General features: G+C 43.2%; 1 protein-coding gene across 1 annotated transcript in view; it reads right to left on the reverse strand.

The window, feature by feature from the left end:
* The window catches only part of trhde.2 (thyrotropin releasing hormone degrading enzyme, tandem duplicate 2), a 203,567-nt gene that overhangs the window by 41,296 nt on the left and 145,425 nt on the right, over positions 1-16,846 (reverse strand). Inside the window, 1 exon segment of the mRNA XM_034163107.1 lies at positions 13,616-13,770. Within this exon segment, the coding sequence (XP_034018998.1) occupies positions 13,616-13,770 (155 nt within the window).

A 16,846-nucleotide genomic window follows, 5' to 3' on the forward strand; every position in this document is an offset into this window, starting at 1 on the left:
AGAGGATTTGCTGAGATGATGCCATTATCACTCTTTAAAAAAATAAAAATAAAACTCATGTCCACGATTGATTCCTGGTCAATTTTCTGTGTAATAAAATGTGCACAAGTTTTCAGGCATCTTTCTTCTTTATGACAGGACGCGGCGTTTGACGTCATGATCCATCGGAAAAACTCTGTCATTGGTAAAAGGAATCTCTCATGTTTGAGGCGATTCAGGTGGAGTGAAAAATTTGGAACCGGTTCCTGGAAACTCGCCTGCCCTTTAATCTCCTGCGTCTGGTCACGACATCCCCAGTAACGGTCGTATGTTTAACATACTGCTAAAAATATCGTTACCTGGGTAACACATTAAATTTTACATTTTGCTGCACAGATAAACTAGTCTTGGGTTTTCCGTTATTTTCTCCCACTCCTGGTTTAGATGCCAGGCCCTTTCTTTCTTTCCTCCGCTCATTTCTCTCTCAGAACAAAGCGTATCTTCGCCTTTGATCATCCTCCTCTTCGTCTTCTGCCTGCGTCTGACCCTTGCTGATAAATATTCATCTCTCCTCAACAGAAGGGCTGAATGTGATTCCTACGTTCTGTTTGGATGGGGCTTGTCGCGGCTCTCAGCCAACGCCAAACGAGTCCCACTTCTCATTTGGCACAAATACTGTTTACGTCCAAACTTCGGCTAAACTATAAAACTTTAAGAGCGTCCTAACAGTGCACTCGCTGAACTTGAATTCAACTTTATTAACAACAGTTGCCACAAAATCTCAAACTTCCTGCCTGATTAATTTTTATGTGTAAATCAGAAACAGATTTTAATAACCACTGGCCAAATAACAGTAAATATGCCAAATGGAACCCAAATGAGCCTTGAACCAGGATAAAAGCATTCATGGACCTTCAGACCTACAGAGCTCCAGACCAAAAACCTTCAAGTAATCATCTTTACTTTTTGAATGCAGAAACCCAAGAACAAGCAGCAACTGAAAAAGTGTATTCAGTGTACTAGTAGTGCTAATAGTAGTGCTATGTGACTAAAAAGATTAATCCAGGTTTTGAGTATATTTCTTATTGTTACATGGGAAACAAGGTACCAGTAGATTCAGTACATTCTCACAAATCCAACAAAACCAAGCATTCATGATATGCACACTCTTAAGGCTATGAAACTGGGCTATTAGTAAAAAAAAAAGTAGAAAGGGGCTGTTCACAATAATAGTAGCATTTGCTGTTGACGCTACAAACTCAAAACTATTATGTTCCAACTGCCTTTTTAGCAATCCTGTGAATCACTAAACTAGTATTTAGTTGTATAACCACAGTTTTTCATGATTTCTTCACATCTGCGAGGCATTAATGTTGTTGGTTTGGAACCAAGATTTTGCTGGTTTACTAGTGTGCTTGGGGTCACTGTCTTGTTGAAACACCCATTTCAAGGGCATGTCCTCTTCAGCATAAGGCAACATGACCTCTTCAAGTATTCTGACATATCCAAACTGATCCATGATATCTGGTATGCAATATATAGGCCCAACACCATAGTAGGAGAAACATGCCCATATCATGATGCTTGCAACACCATGCTTCACTGTTTTCACTGTGAACTGTGGCTTGAATTCAGAGTTTGGGGGTCGTCTCACAAACTGTCTGCGGCCCTTGGACCCAAAAAGAACAATTTTACTCTCATCAGTCCACAAAATATTCCTCCATTTCTCTTTAGGCCAGTTGATGTGTTGTGTGAAAGTGTAATGACACGGACCCACAACAGGGGGCGTAAATGAACGGTCAATGGAAATAAAGAGTAACACTTTTAATGTTGTGAAATGTGCACAATGGATACAGATACAATTCAATACTACAGTCAATTTGTACAGTTGGTGTCGTGTGGGCAGGCTCGAGGATAGGAGACGCCTGTCCAGATAAGAGTCGGGACCCACACGATTTCCACCGCCAACGGATCTGGAACACACCGGAGCCGCCAAGTCCCGAGTCACCAGGTGGCCACCGTCTCCAGCTGTCAGATCGGGTACTGCTGGCAGGGAGCAGAAACAGTCAAGGGTGGGTGTGTGCGGATTTGCGGGATTTCCCCTCATGAGTGTTATGGCCCACCCTTAGCCCAGTCTCTAAAGGCGGCGTTGTAGTTTGACCGTTTGGGGCAATTTCTCTGTATGTGCTCACTCGAGCCGCAGAAAAAACACTCCCCACGGGCCAACCTCCGTTGTCTGTCTTCTGATTTTACTTTAGCCCTGCTCGTGTCCATAGCTTCGTCAGCAGGGGGAGCTGTCGCCTCACGGAAGGCTCTGGCAGTGGAGCGGGGGGACGACGACATCCGTTCGGACCCGGAAGAAAGAGGGACGGCTCGTGCCCGGCCACGCCCTTCGCCTCGCTCCCGGCGATGTTCTTCTAGTCGGTTGTCTAGCCGTATAACGAGATCAATAAGCCCATCTAAATCCCGCGGCTCATCCTTCGCCAGCAAATGCTCCTTCAGGACCGGAGACAGTCCGCTTATGAAGGTGGCGCGGAGCGCAACGTTATTCCAGCCGGACCTCGCTGCCGCGATGCGGAAGTCGACTGCATATTCGGCTGTGCTCCGACGCCCCTGTCTCATCGACAGCAGCACGTTCGAAGCGGTCTCGCCTGTGTTGGGATGATCAAACACTTGTTTGAACTCCCGCACAAACCCAGTGTATGTAGTAAGGAGCCGTGAGTTCTGCTCCCAAAGTGCCGTAGCCCATGCGCGTGCCTCTCCTCGAAGCAGATTCACCACATAAGCCACCTTGCTAGCGTCAGACGCGTACATGATGCTGTGAAAAGACGAGCGAACACTGCATTAAAAAAAATCAGTGCACGTCTCGACACAGCCTCCATACGGCTCAGGAGGACTTATGTATGCTTCAGGGGACGGGGGGGGGGGGGGGGGTCGTTGAACGGCCACTGGAATATCTGTATCTGGCACTCGGGCAGCAGGAGGAGGTGCCGCAGCAGTGCCCTGCGCGTGCGCTTCCACCTGAGCGGTGAGAGCCTCCATCCTCCGATTGAGGATAACGTTCTGCTCGGTTACCAAGTCCAACCGAGCAGTGAAGGCGGTTAGGATTTGCTGCAGCTCACCTAGTACGCCTCCTGCTGGTCCCTGTGCCTCCTGCGTTTCCATTGGTGGTTCACTCGATGCTTGACGCCCCTCAGGATCCATGACAGTTGGCCGAGAAATCCTGTTGTGTGAAAGTGTAATGACACGGACCCACAACAGGGGGCGTAAATGAACAGTCAATGGAAATAAAGAGTAACACTTTTAATGTTGTGAAATGTGCACAACGGATACAGATACAATTCAATACTACAGTCAATTTGTACAGTTAGTGTCAGCTCGAGGATAGGAGACGCCTGTCCAGATAAGAGTCGGGACCCACACGATTTCCACCGCCAATGGATCTGGAACACACCGGAGCCGCCAAGTCCCGAGTCACCAGGTGGCCACCGTCTCCAGCTGTCAGATCGGGTACTGCTGGCAGGGAGCAGAAACAGTCAAGGGTGGGTGTGTGCACACACCCAGCAAACAGTCAGCAGAGTTCTGATAATGAAGGGAGAAAAACACCACCTCCCACTTCTCACAATATCACAGTCGTGCAGATCGTAATCTCACTTACAGCTGAGGAGCGGAAACGCCAACTCCTCCTGACCAGCTGCAAGTGTACTGAAACGTCTGCAAACTCAGAATATAAAGTACAGCTTTTCGAGCTTAACAGTAAAGTACGTTGCAACAATAAGCTTAGCTGAAACAGACAAAGACGGCTGAGAGTTTACCTGAGTACCTCAGATGATTTCTCGGCAGGGGTGTGGTGTCTTCTCCAGGCTTTTATGGATGGCTAGATGAAATGATGAATGACAGCTGTCAGGATCCCTGGCGGCGAACTGCGCCCTCTGGTGCCTGAAGCCCGTCTACAGGCAGAGCGCCCTCTGGTGTTGGCCAGCAGTACCTCCTCTTCGGGCGGCCCACACAACATGATGTGTTCTTTGGCAAATTGTAACCTCTTCTGCACGTCTTTTATTTAACAGAGGGACTTTGCATGGGGATTCTTGCACATAAATTAGCTTCACACAGGCGTCTTCTAACTGTCACAGCACTTACAGGTAACTCCAGACTGTCTTTGATCATCCTGGAGCTGATCAATGGGTGAGCCTTTGCCATTCTGGTTATTCTTCTATCCATTTTGATGGTTGTTTTCCGTTTTCTTCCACGCGTCTCTGGTTTTTTGTCCATTTTAAAGCATTGGAGATCATTGTAGATGAACAGCCTATAATTTTTTGCACCTGCGTATAAGTTTTCCCCTCTCCAATCAACTTTTTAATCAAACTACGCTGTTCTTCTGAACAATGTCTTGAACGTCCCATTTTCCTCAGGCTTTCAAAGAGAAAAGCATGTTCAACAGGTGCTGGCTTCATCCTTAAATAGGGGACACCTGATTCACACCTGCTTACTCCAAACGTTAGGACGAGATAAACATCTGTTGTAAATATCTGCTTGCAGAATTAAGAGCCAGTGAGATCCCCATTTGTTGCGGCGTTGGCCCCCAAAACCCAGAATCCATCTGTATCTGGACTATTCAAATAAGGCCTAAAAATTCTGATGACAGACTTCTGGACCTGTTGGATCCAATATGCCTCAGACAGACTGAGTCTACAGGGACATTCACCTGCTGATTCACCTTGATAAAATGTTGCATTAATGATGCTGAATCTAATTATCATGTGGACAGCGCTCTGAGGACTGGAGACTTCTGTCTCTTGCTAACCCCCAAATGGAAGGCTCTCAGCAGACTGTGCTGGCGTTTGCAGTGAGTAATAACTAGCATGGATGTAAATGATCTACTCTGGCAGCGATGTGGCTTTCCAGCAGAACTGAGGCTTTTCTGGTTTGAAATCTGAGTGAAGGCGGCTCAGAGGACGGTGATGCGATGGGGCAGCTTTGTGCAAAGATTCCATGTTTCCAGCCCTGTGACTCTGTCTCACCATCATATTCTTGTTTTCTTGACAAGACTCCTGCATTCAGATTATTCACTGTGCTTTTGATAATTAAGGTTCGCAAAACTAATCTGCTACAGGTGTGAAAAGTTTGATTTATAGCTTTGTTCTCTTTGTTCTTTTCTTTCAATTAAACTGAAACAAAAGCAAAACAAATCAGAGCAAAACTGCACAATGTGAAGTGAGACACAAAGCTGACGGCAGAGCGTTTAACACAAACGTTTCAGGATGACAGCATGCCTACAAACGGCACTGTGCAAAGTACACACACACACACACACACACACACACATCAACCCGGCAGCGCCCGAAAATGGGAGGGGCGAGAAGGTTTGTGACACTGATGTGCAATCACAATCTTAATTTCTTATCTGGATTTCATCCAGGAGCTGGCAGATTTGTTGAATAATCCACATGAATTGTTTAGTGCCACCCACGGTGTGGAAAAACTATCCCGGCACTGCAGAGGTGTTAGACAACGGAAGAAAACAACTTATGAAATGGCAGCTACGAGCATATCGCCTAACCATGTCACAAATTACAAAAGAATTCTGCTAATCATTTGAAGTCATTTACAAGACAACACTGGCCAGAAAGCAAATGCACTGACTTCCTGTATGTTATTAACATTAGCTCATTATTCAATTAAATTTGTTTTATTTGTATCTCGCCAAATCACAACAATGCTGCCTCAAAGCATGTCACACGCGTAAGATCTAATGGTACCAATCCCCCTGAGCAAGCACACAGGTGGCATTATGAATTTATAGTATAAAATATAAGTAAAATTATCCCAACCACTGGAAGTCTTTGGTACCAGGTCTGTTCAGAGGATCCTTGGGTACCACCAGAATGACTGTGTGTCAGATGGTTGGTTATGTAGGGAGACTTTGATGAGGAGGATCACTTGAATATGAGGGAACATCAGCTACAACAGTTTGGCCATATGGTGTGTTTCTGTGGACATGACCCAGCACGCTGGCGCCACAGCGTGGACGACCACAGTGGCTGGAGAAAATGTGGGACACACCCACTTTTCACATTGGCTGTGGCCGCTCCATGGTTCTGAAAAAAGTCACGCATTAAAAGTCGAACACTGTACGATTCGGTGTGGCAATTAACTCCACACTGGCGATGCAACAGCTGTAGAAAATTCTGGAAGAGACCAGATAAACGTTTCTAGTGTAACTACGGCTTTTCCATTTATTCGTGGATGTTTCCGTTTGGTGTCTGTATGGCAACGCAAAAGGAAAATAGACTTTGCACATCAGGAAGAATGTTTATTCATGCTTTTGTCAACGCCACCAGAAAAGACCACAGCAAAATTATGACTGTAGTAAAGTTTGTCCTGATGAACGCTTTCTGCATGAATGTAACGATGCTAACGACTTCTGAGGGAACAAAACAAGATCTTTGAACCATGACACTGATATGTATTTTTCCATATATTTATGACAGTTTATATATGTAATAAAAATTTATATTTGTAATAAAAATTAACAGGCCACATCTACAGGTGCCAGACTTTGAAGCATATTAGTCACTATATCACCCTCATGTGGTGGGTGGATTGAACTACAAGTCCCGTGTGATGGCTTTGGCTCTTTAACTGCTGCCCTCCTCTGAATCACTCTGCAGCATTCTTGGCATTTTGAGAAGAGCAGAATAATCCTCCTGAGATTACAACAGTTTCCTTCTCTAGACCACCATCATCAGAACTGACAGCCTGGAGGTCAGGGGTCAGAGGTCACACTAGATGGAAGTAATATCGCTGACTGCAGACTGATGTGACTTAGGTGGAAAGCGAGGGAAAGCTAAATGTCAATGTGAATCAAGTATGCAGAGAGGGACAGAGCGAGAGCAGGAGTGAGTGAGGCAGACAGGGATGGAGGGGGTGAGACAGGTAGAGAGAGAACAATGAGATGATTTATGACTTGCTGTATTCTAATGAACTCTATGCAGTAATAAATTATCCACTTTAAAATACACCACTGCAGAGAAAAACAGCTGCAGTGGCGTGCCGTATTTCTACCTCCATGGGCCTGCGTGTCGCCAGCAGACACAGATTTACCTTCTTCACTTCCTGCATCACTTTCATCTTTGCACATAACATTTGGAATATTTGGTTTTACTGTTTTACTGTCTGCAAAGATTTTCTGTTACACAAAACACAGCACCAGAGGTCTGTCGGTAATGGTCATACAGGGAGTGCCAGAAACACACAATACAAGTACTGTGTGTGTGTGTGTGTGTGTGTGTGTGTGTGTGTGTGTGTGTGTGTGTGTGTGTGTGTGTGTGTGTGTATGTGTGTTAAAGCGCCCGGATGCTGCTGTTAGCCGGCCAAAGACACACACTCTCTTATTTACTTGTGCATATGAATGAGAACGAGCGATCAACAGATGAGCAAATTTGTTTGCCTGAAAGTCATTCCAGTGTTTTTCTTTGACTCTTTTAATTAACAGACAGTAAAAAAAAAAAAAAAAAAAAAAACGAAAAAAAAAAGGTGTGTGTGTGTGTGTGGCAGGGGGGGATACCTCCTGGCAAACACACAGCCTGTCAGATAATCACTTTTAAACATTAAAAATTCTCCAGAGCTCATTTTAGGGAAATGGTTGCAGAAAAATTCCACCCGTCGTACGTAAGTTATTTAATCGTGTGACATCATCTGCATATACAGTAGTGTTCAGAATAATAGTAGTGCTATGTGACTAAAAAGATTAATCCAGGTTTTGAGTATATTTCTTATTGTTACATGGGAAACAAGGTACCAGTAGATTCAGTAGATTCTCACAAATCCAACAAGACCAAGCATTCATGATATGCACACTCTTAAGGCTATGACATTGGGCTATTAGTAAAAAAAAAAAGTAGAAAAGGGGGTGTTCACAATAATAGTAGCATCTGCTGTTGATGTTACAAACTCAAAACTATTATGTTCAAACTGCTTTTTTTATCAATCCTGTGAATCACTAAACTAGTATTTCGTTGTATAACCACAGTTTTTCATGATTTCTTCACATCTGCGAGGCATTAATTTTGTTGTTTTGGAACCAAGATTTTGCTTATTTACTAGTGTTCTTGGGGTCATTGTCTTGTAGAAACACCCATTTCAAGGGCATGTCCTCTTCAGCATAAGGCAACATGACCTCTTCAAGTATTTTGACATATCCAAACTGATCCATGATACCTGGTATGCGATATATAGGCCCAACACCATAGTAGGAGAAACATGCCCATATCATGATGCTTGCACCACCATGCTTCACTGTCTTCACTGTGAACTGTGGCTTGAATTCAGAGTTTGGGGGTCGTCTCACAAACTGTCTGTGGCCCTTGGACCCAAAAAGAACAATTTTACTCTCATCAGTCCACAAAATATTCCTCCATTTCTCTTTAGGCCAGTTGATGTGTGTGGCTTGAATTCAGAGTTTGGGGGTCATCTATAATTATTTGCACCTGCGTAGAAGTTTTCCCCTCTCCAATCAACTTTTTAATCAAACTACGCTGTTGTTCTGAACAATGTCTTGAACGTCCCATTTTCCTCAGGCTTTCAAAGAGAAAAGCATGTTCAACAGCTGCTGGCTTCATCCTTAAATAGGGGACACCTGATTCACACCTGTTTGTTCCACAAAATTGACAAACTCACTGACTGAATGCCACACTACTATTATTGTGAACACCCCCTTTTCTACTTTTTTTTACTAACAGCCCAATTTCATAGCCTTAAGAGTGTGCATATCATGAATGTTTGTTGGATTTGTGAGAATCTACTGAATCTACTGGTACCTTGTTTCCCATGTAACAATAAGAAATATACTGAAAACCTGGATTAATCTTTTTAGTCACATAGCACTACTATTATTCTGAACACTACTGCAGCGTCCTGATATTACTGGATACACCTGCAAACTTCATTTGTATATGAACTGGAAAAATGACTAGAATTCAGAAACAACATTAATTACAACCAACGTAATCAGTCAAAACCATGAAGAGCTGAAGAAATAGATTTACCCAACAAATTCAATACTTCCTCTGTGTTGATATTAAACAGCAGGGTTTTTTTCAGTGAGGTCATTAATTCACATTAGTCCAAAAACAAACGCACAAATTATTAACACGTACAGCACATTCAAAATCTGTCCAGTATGCTGAAAACCCACTGAGTCTGTACAGTGGAAAACTTAAAACACGATTTATTCTTGATGTTTGAAACATTAAGCAGAAGTAATGATCGTATTCAAATATGCACAATTCATTTGTGTTTAATTCTTTAAATCCGCATTAATCCTGTTCTGTGTGATGGATGTTGGCAGCTGCAGAGGTGGTGAAGCTGACACGCGGCGGTAATATAACACACGTCACTTTGCGCGACAGTGACTGTGACGTCTTCATACTCCATCCGTCTCTTTGACACCTTATCTAAACCGGCTTATAATTATGACCTTCATCCTTAAACGTGAACATTAAGTTCAAAGAGCATTTATAAAGCAGTTGAAAGTAGCCTGAGCAGAAATCCTGTGCTCACATTCAAACCAGCTGCAGGGCGCGGTGATGATTACGCTAATCTGAAGCCACTGAGGTTGTGTGGAACCGGAGTTCTGGTGTGTGGACATTATTGTGGTTTTGTCTTGCACAGACCTTTAGTAGAACCTCTGGTGGTGCTACACGTTCCTCTGATTTGCAACCACGGCTAAACATTGCTAGCTTTAGCCATGCCATTAACTATGTTACCTGCACTTATTTAGGAATTCAAGGTATTTTTTAATTAAACTGTTCAGATGATTGATTGGGGGATTTCACAGATCATAGAGTCAAAAAGAAGAAGACCACCCAAAGCTGCATTTACAGCTAACATATTTATGTTCCACAAAGTGTGAGAATGTGGACAAATTCAGAAGTCTTTGCCAGAAGGGCGCTGCGTCGCTGTGGATTCAGAAAGTGGATCCAACCTGATGTATCAGCTGTCAAACAACCTTGAAAATGACTTTATCCTAACTGCTTTGCAGGTTTCGGGATTAATTTGTCTTAAATGCATAAGAAGTGTGAAAATCTGAATATTCCTTTTAGATCTCTAAAATGGCTTTGTTCACTTCCAGAGGTTTCTGCTTGGTAAGACAACGCCAATAAATGCACGTTTCATGAACAGGTTGTATTTAATGTTACAACAGGCGCCCTGTCTGTTATGCTATTAAAACGTGGTCCTTATTTGGCACCTGTCCCACCAGTTTGACACCCCCTAAATTCACATCATGTCCAGTCTGGGAATATGCACCGGTGTGACGCCTCGCTGCATCCGCCACACCATGGAACCACCTTGAGTCCTGGATGGCAACCACCCAGACAGACAATTGGTAAAAGTGGTAAGGAAAAACAAAACATTCCTCAGTGTTCTTTGAATACAGGAAGAAAAATCAAGCAGATCAAACAATGGTGTGACCATCTGCTACAGACAGACAGACTGACAGCACATCTTCTGCCTGTCAGTTTGGACTCACGGCTCATTATAGTAAAACAGTCACTCAGCACTGATTCATGAACACTGCTGGTGTTTTCCAGTTGATTACTGAAAGTTTCCATCGTCTCACACAGACAAACAGCTGGAGGATGAAACGACACGCAGACAAAACATTCAGATTTTCTTCTGTACATTACACTCACTCGCTCTCTTTCTAAACTAACAAAGCAAACAAGCACAGAAAAAAAGAAAAACAAAACCATGTCAGCCACAGATGAAGCACATTGTGTGGTTTTTATGATTTCACACAAACATGTTCGTTTTTGTATTTTTTTTGTTTTGTTTTGGTGTTTTTTGCTTCACGTCAGCCTGAAGGTTTAAAGAAACAAATGTTCACTGAAGCGATTCTGCGGTGTTCTCTGCTCACGTTCCAGCACACGTTTGTTTTGAATATCCAAAAGCAATTGAAGGATTGGAACGTCAAGCTCAGGCAGCGATAACAAACCCAACAGGGATTCTGGATCATTTCTTTACTTTCATCATCAGATAAATTTGACATTTGGATCAGTTTATCAAAACCTTGTCAGGTAAACCTCACGAAACCTGGTTCAAAAACAGTAATCAATCTGATCAGGAGGGAGAAGCCGTTTCATGACCAGGATCCAATCAAAGAGTCTGGATCTCGTCCCCCTCCACATTTTGTTTATTTACACAAAACAAAACACTAAAGCAGGGGTGGTGGCCAAGTGGTTAATGCGCTTGGTTTCAGTGCAGAAGGTTCCGGGTTCAAATCCCACCTCTGCCACATTTCTCTGTGTAATGTGGAGTTACGTCAGGAAGGGCATCCGGGGTAAAACCTGTGCCAATTCAACATGCAGATCCACCTTGGATTTGCTGTGGCGACCCCGAGTGCAAACAAGGGAGCAGCCGAAGGGACTTACTTACTCAAAAACAAAACACTGATCTTGCTTGAACCTGTCAATCACTCATAATCTTCAAGAGACAACAGCAATCAAAGTTTTCTAGAAATGATTGGACTTCCAGGTTTGGGACGTACTGTTATTTCTGTCACAGATAATGTTGACGCAGCATGTTTGGCGGAAACCATTACTCCTAGGTGAGGCAAATTACACTTAATCTGTCATTATTAAATTAAAGCTCTGCAAAAAAGAAAATTTGGCCCCATATAACAGTCTTAAATCAACTCTGTCAGAGTGTTAAATTAATTTAACACTATTTTGAATGGGACCACACACGCACACTTAATTAAATTTAATGCCAACACCATCTGTGGTTAGCATCGCTAACGCCCTGTTAGCAGTCAAATAAGTCCAGGCCAACTTTAATTTCTGAGACAATCAACAAGTATAGCTTTGTGCCAACCTGATCTCACGCCAAGTCGTGATTCAGCAGCACAAAATATACATTATTCATGATATTGTGACAAAAGTGCCTCATTTTCGTCACAGCAGCACAAATTCATTCTAATTCATTCCGCGATGGCTGCACAAAATTAAAAGTGAAGCGCGCACGTGGGGGGTTATGGTTAGGGTTGGGGGAAGGAGTAGTGTTAGTAATAGTGAGTTTAAAAAAAAATCACGAAAATTTGACTCATTTCGTGATGGGAGCACGAAAAAAAACATGAGACTGGGCTGTTTTGTGCAGATCTGGATCAAGGTTCGGATGAGTTCTGGTGAGCGACACTTTCACATGGAGGTGATGTTGATAAGCTGAGCCACAAACTCGTGATAACGCTGTTGATTGTAGCACAACATTCCAGCCTTGGCAGAGTTCTGCGCTCTGAGTGCCGCGGTAGTTGTGAGATAAAACATGGTTAATTTTGACTTTGTGTTCTTTTTTCCTCCTCTAACAAACATTCCTTTCACTTTGTGTTACTCTCTCTCTTTCTCTCTCACTCTCTCCTTCTCGCTGTCCGTCTGTCATTATCGTTTAAGCTCGATCGCCCGCTCACACTCCCTTTCTCTCTCTTCACTGACTGGAGCCTTTAAATTTTCTTCCGCTTCACGGAGTTTGTCTGCTCGTCACGTATTTCCGCGTTGTACTGTAAAAGCATGATCATCTGCTCTGCTGTTGTTGCCTGAGGAGCTCTGTCACGTGCACATCACACGTGCACGCACACAATTGTCACAGTGAAGCTATTTTGATTTTCGTCACATTCGGTCTGTTTACTGGATCATTTGCATCCGGAAAAAGGGAAAATCTGTTTTTTTCCCCTCCTCATCCATCATTCTTTTTTTTCTAAACCCTGGGTCACATTTTACAGTTTATGATTTTTTTTTTTCTTTTATTTACGTTAAGTTCCCCTGCAGCTAAATGTGAAAGGCTGTCAGTCATTTAACGGAGCGACTGTGGTGCCGCCGCCGTCCAACAAACAACACATTATCAACAAATTTAGCCACCACAGGTGGATGGTTTTTCCAATTTTTCCTATAAACATCATTTAAAGTGCCGCGCGGGTGTCTTTGTTTTGGCATAGCTGCACTCTGGAAGGGAAAAGCGACGAAAAAGATCTGACAGCAGAATGCTGAATAGATTCTCAGACGCCAGCTGCGAAGAACGCCGACAAATCCAAAGAAAAACAAAACACACGTGAAGGTGAACGCTCGCGGTTTACCTCCGCCGTCTGAATCCATTACGCAAATAAAGTGATTTCTAATGATCTGCAAACAAGTGCACATTCTCAGCTGACGTCCAAGTTTGTAGAAGCGTACTTCCTCCTCCAGGGCGGAAGCCTCGTGGAGTTTGGAAGTTTGCAGCTGTGTCCATTTCATACACCGTCTCTGAATGAACGTGTGATTCACTGTAAAGGATCCAGATCACTTGTTATGTGTTGGGTCTGATAGGTCTCATTAAGATTGTTAGTTTTTGATTGACTGAAAAAAAGCCCCCAAAACTCCCCTGATTGTGGCTCCACCATAAAGCCTTATTGCAGGTAAGACGGCTGTTTTCAAAAAAATCCGTTCATCAGCAGAAAAGTCTATTTTACTGTTATAAATTTGTTTAAGAACAGGCTCCACCCTTTTTGCTCATCCACCTTAAAATTCACATGAGTCAGCCTCAAACTCTGTGTCATGTTTGGTAAAAACTCATTGGTGTAAACGTCATGTCCTCGCTGGTCTCCTACCTGGTGGCAGATTTCGTGGACGACCACCATGGTCAGCTCCATCTGATAGGACGAGGACGACACCTCAGCGTCCAACAGAATCTTCTGCTCCACAAAGACGCTCAGTCCCCAGTTCTCCATGGCGGCGTAGGGATGTTTAGGCACCGCCAACAAGTCTGACAACACACAGACACATTATGATTCCTCCAAAAACCATGTTAGGAAACACTCAGACTCAACCATTCAGAGGGGGAAAGAAAAGACCCCTGACATGATTTTGGGGGAAAGTTAAACTCAGGAGTCACTTTAACAATCTGAAAAATTATTTTTAACCTCACGTGGATGTTTGGCATTTTTTCAGAGCTGAAAGATGCAAAGAGATGAAGGACATCAGCAGAAAAGAATGTATGAAAGAAGAAAAAATCTGAATGATAAGTGAACAGAAGTAATGAAAGAGTTGACCTACAGGACAGAAACTCTAATTTAACTGTCTGCAAGTTGAAGGAAACTTTGAGTTTCCATTTTTAAAAAGAAGCCACTTCAGGCCAAGTCTGAGTCTGTTACCGTGGCAACATGCCTGGTGAAGCTAAAGCCCCTTTCACACCGGGCTTGCATACGGTTGCGTTGTGATGCGTGTGGCGTACGCTGGAAAATTCTGCACGTTTGTTGTAGTTCCTGTGTAGGCTGGTGTGTGATTGCGTGTGTTTGTGTTCTTAGTCTTGTTTACAGTTGCATTACTGCCACGTATGTAGCCGTCGCCGCCTATGTGGAAGTGCGTGCCATTCTCAAAGCAAACAGCACTCACGTTTTCCGACATACAGCGGGACACACTGCTGTCTCGTCACGGCTCGCAACGTCAGATCACAAAGTCCAGAGTCCATTGTGTCCCCGCCACCAAAACAAAAAGAAAATTAGTGCCATTTAAACTCACATACTTAAACATCACACCTCTTGTTTGAGCATGCAAGAGAGAGAGAGAGAGAGACACACACACACACACACACACACACACACACACACACACACACACACACACACACACAGACTCTCCGGTCCTGAAAAAAATAACACAGACGGCGCTGTCTCTGTCTCTTTTCTTGTATCAGGACCTGCTGCTTCTCTTCTCTGGATTTCGAGAGAAATCCAGTTTATGAATTGAAAGAATGTAACCATGTGTTCTGATTGTCAGATTACTGACGTGTATAAATGCATCCCTACCATAGATCAGCTCATGCACACACAATGGCTCGTTCAACCAGTTCAATCAGCTGTTTTAAGCACTCACCGGCAATACAGGTGGCCCTACACAGGACTATCATGGCACAAAAAGTGATGCCGGCTATCAATGGCACAAAGATGCGCTCAAGGCAGGGCGGGTTCCTGGAGGATTTCCCTCCAGCAAATTTTAAATTATTTATGTGCATCATCTTTTTTTTTTTGTTATTATTTATTAATGTTTACATCATTTGATCGGTTGCTATGTAATGAAATTTTGTGTGGAATCGCAGCCCCGTCCTTCCTGCTGCTGTTGGACTGAACCATCTCCATTATTCTCAGTATGTGTATGTATTTACTTACATACTGTATATTCATTGTACACACACTGGACTCATCCTATCCACTGCGTACTGTATCATTCTCTCTTTTTCATTCTCTTGATTTGCCATGCCTAAGTGTTTGTGTTTGCACGTTATTCTGCCCTACGGTTGCACAATTCTATCACTGCTGATGGCACACTGCAAATTTCCCCATGTGGGACTAAAAAAGAAATATCTTAAGGTCTGCATACATGTTCCTTATTATTTCTGACTCTACTGAGGCAAAATAACAGAACCTGTTATCATGGTGACACTTGTCATCTGTGTTCCATTGATGGGGCTTTTTATCTCCTCATGCACACGCTGTACTCGGGGTTAATTGGTTTCCAGAGTTGAGTGACCGAACTCAAATCAATGTTTCTGACACCACAAAGTCTGAGGTTTCCAGCTCAGGGTTAGTGAACCCAGAGTTCAGGTTTACACTCAGGCTGTGTTCAACCTATTTTCTGAAACAGGCCCAGGGTTTAATGTATGTACTTAACAGAATACAATACAGAATACAAATTTGTTCACTTACAACAGGGTTTGCATATGTGACGGAGGCCAGCAGGAGTCGCTGTACATATGGTAGTCAACAGGCCTCACTCCCGACACCTAAAAAATTGTCTGACCACCCAGGCCAGAGCCCAGGCTTTAACCAAGTGGTCAGAGCCCCCCATGCCGGAGTGGGAGGAGTCAAGCACAACGCAGAGCAAGGCACTACACATACTGTCATTCAATTTGTCTTTAAGAATTTTTACAAATGAGCTTAGGATAGGTGATGCTTTCTAACAAGTTTACATGTCTTCACCATTTTATAAAATTCCTTCACAAAATGATCTTGTTTCCTCCCAGTGGGTTTTATGTTTCCTCTCAAAAGGCTTTGCATTTCTCACTAATCTTATGTGTCTACTTAAAAAAAAAAAACATTCTTGCCCCTTCTTGAGCTCTATTTTGGATCCTTTCAGATTCCATTTACAAAATCTTTGCATTGCGAAAAGATTTCCTTAAAACAATAAACCCACTGCACAGATTTATTATGACATGCACTGATTACGAAAAAGGTCAGACCCTCTGTTCCTTCTGTCGCTGTTTCTGAAGTATGTTCCTTTAGTTCTTGGCAGAAATGTCAAAACTGACCAGTCACACACACACACACACACACACACACACACACACACACACACACACACACACACACACACACACACACACACGTTTAAATTCAGTTTGTAAGGTTCAAACTTTTTTTTAAGAGATGAAGTCAAGAGGTGAAAAAAGGTACAAATAGCTTTTTCCCTTTGGCACTAATGTTCGCTTGTCTTCGAAAATACAAGCACAACAAAAAGGAGAAATGACTTTTCAGTTACAAAAGAAGAATAAAAGCGAGAGAGGGACCAGAGCGGAGAAAGGAAGAACCTCAGTGTTTTCAGATGTGTTTCTCTGCAGCAAATGTCTCGATCGACCCGGTTTAAGTCTGAAAACATTTTGCACGGTCAACATGCACCGCTAACACTGACCATCAAAAATGACTTGAAGACAATTGAAACACAAAATATAGACTGCAATGCTAAAGTACCCTCAGCTGTATGAGCATGACCCCTTAGAATAGGCCAAGGTTAGCCATCTTTGAAGTTGTCCAAGGTCCGTGTCCCAAGAATGCTCCCTGTGAATT

Source organism: Thalassophryne amazonica, chromosome 22 (assembly GCF_902500255.1).
Source record: "Thalassophryne amazonica chromosome 22, fThaAma1.1, whole genome shotgun sequence".
Classification (NCBI taxonomy): domain Eukaryota; kingdom Metazoa; phylum Chordata; class Actinopteri; order Batrachoidiformes; family Batrachoididae; genus Thalassophryne; species Thalassophryne amazonica.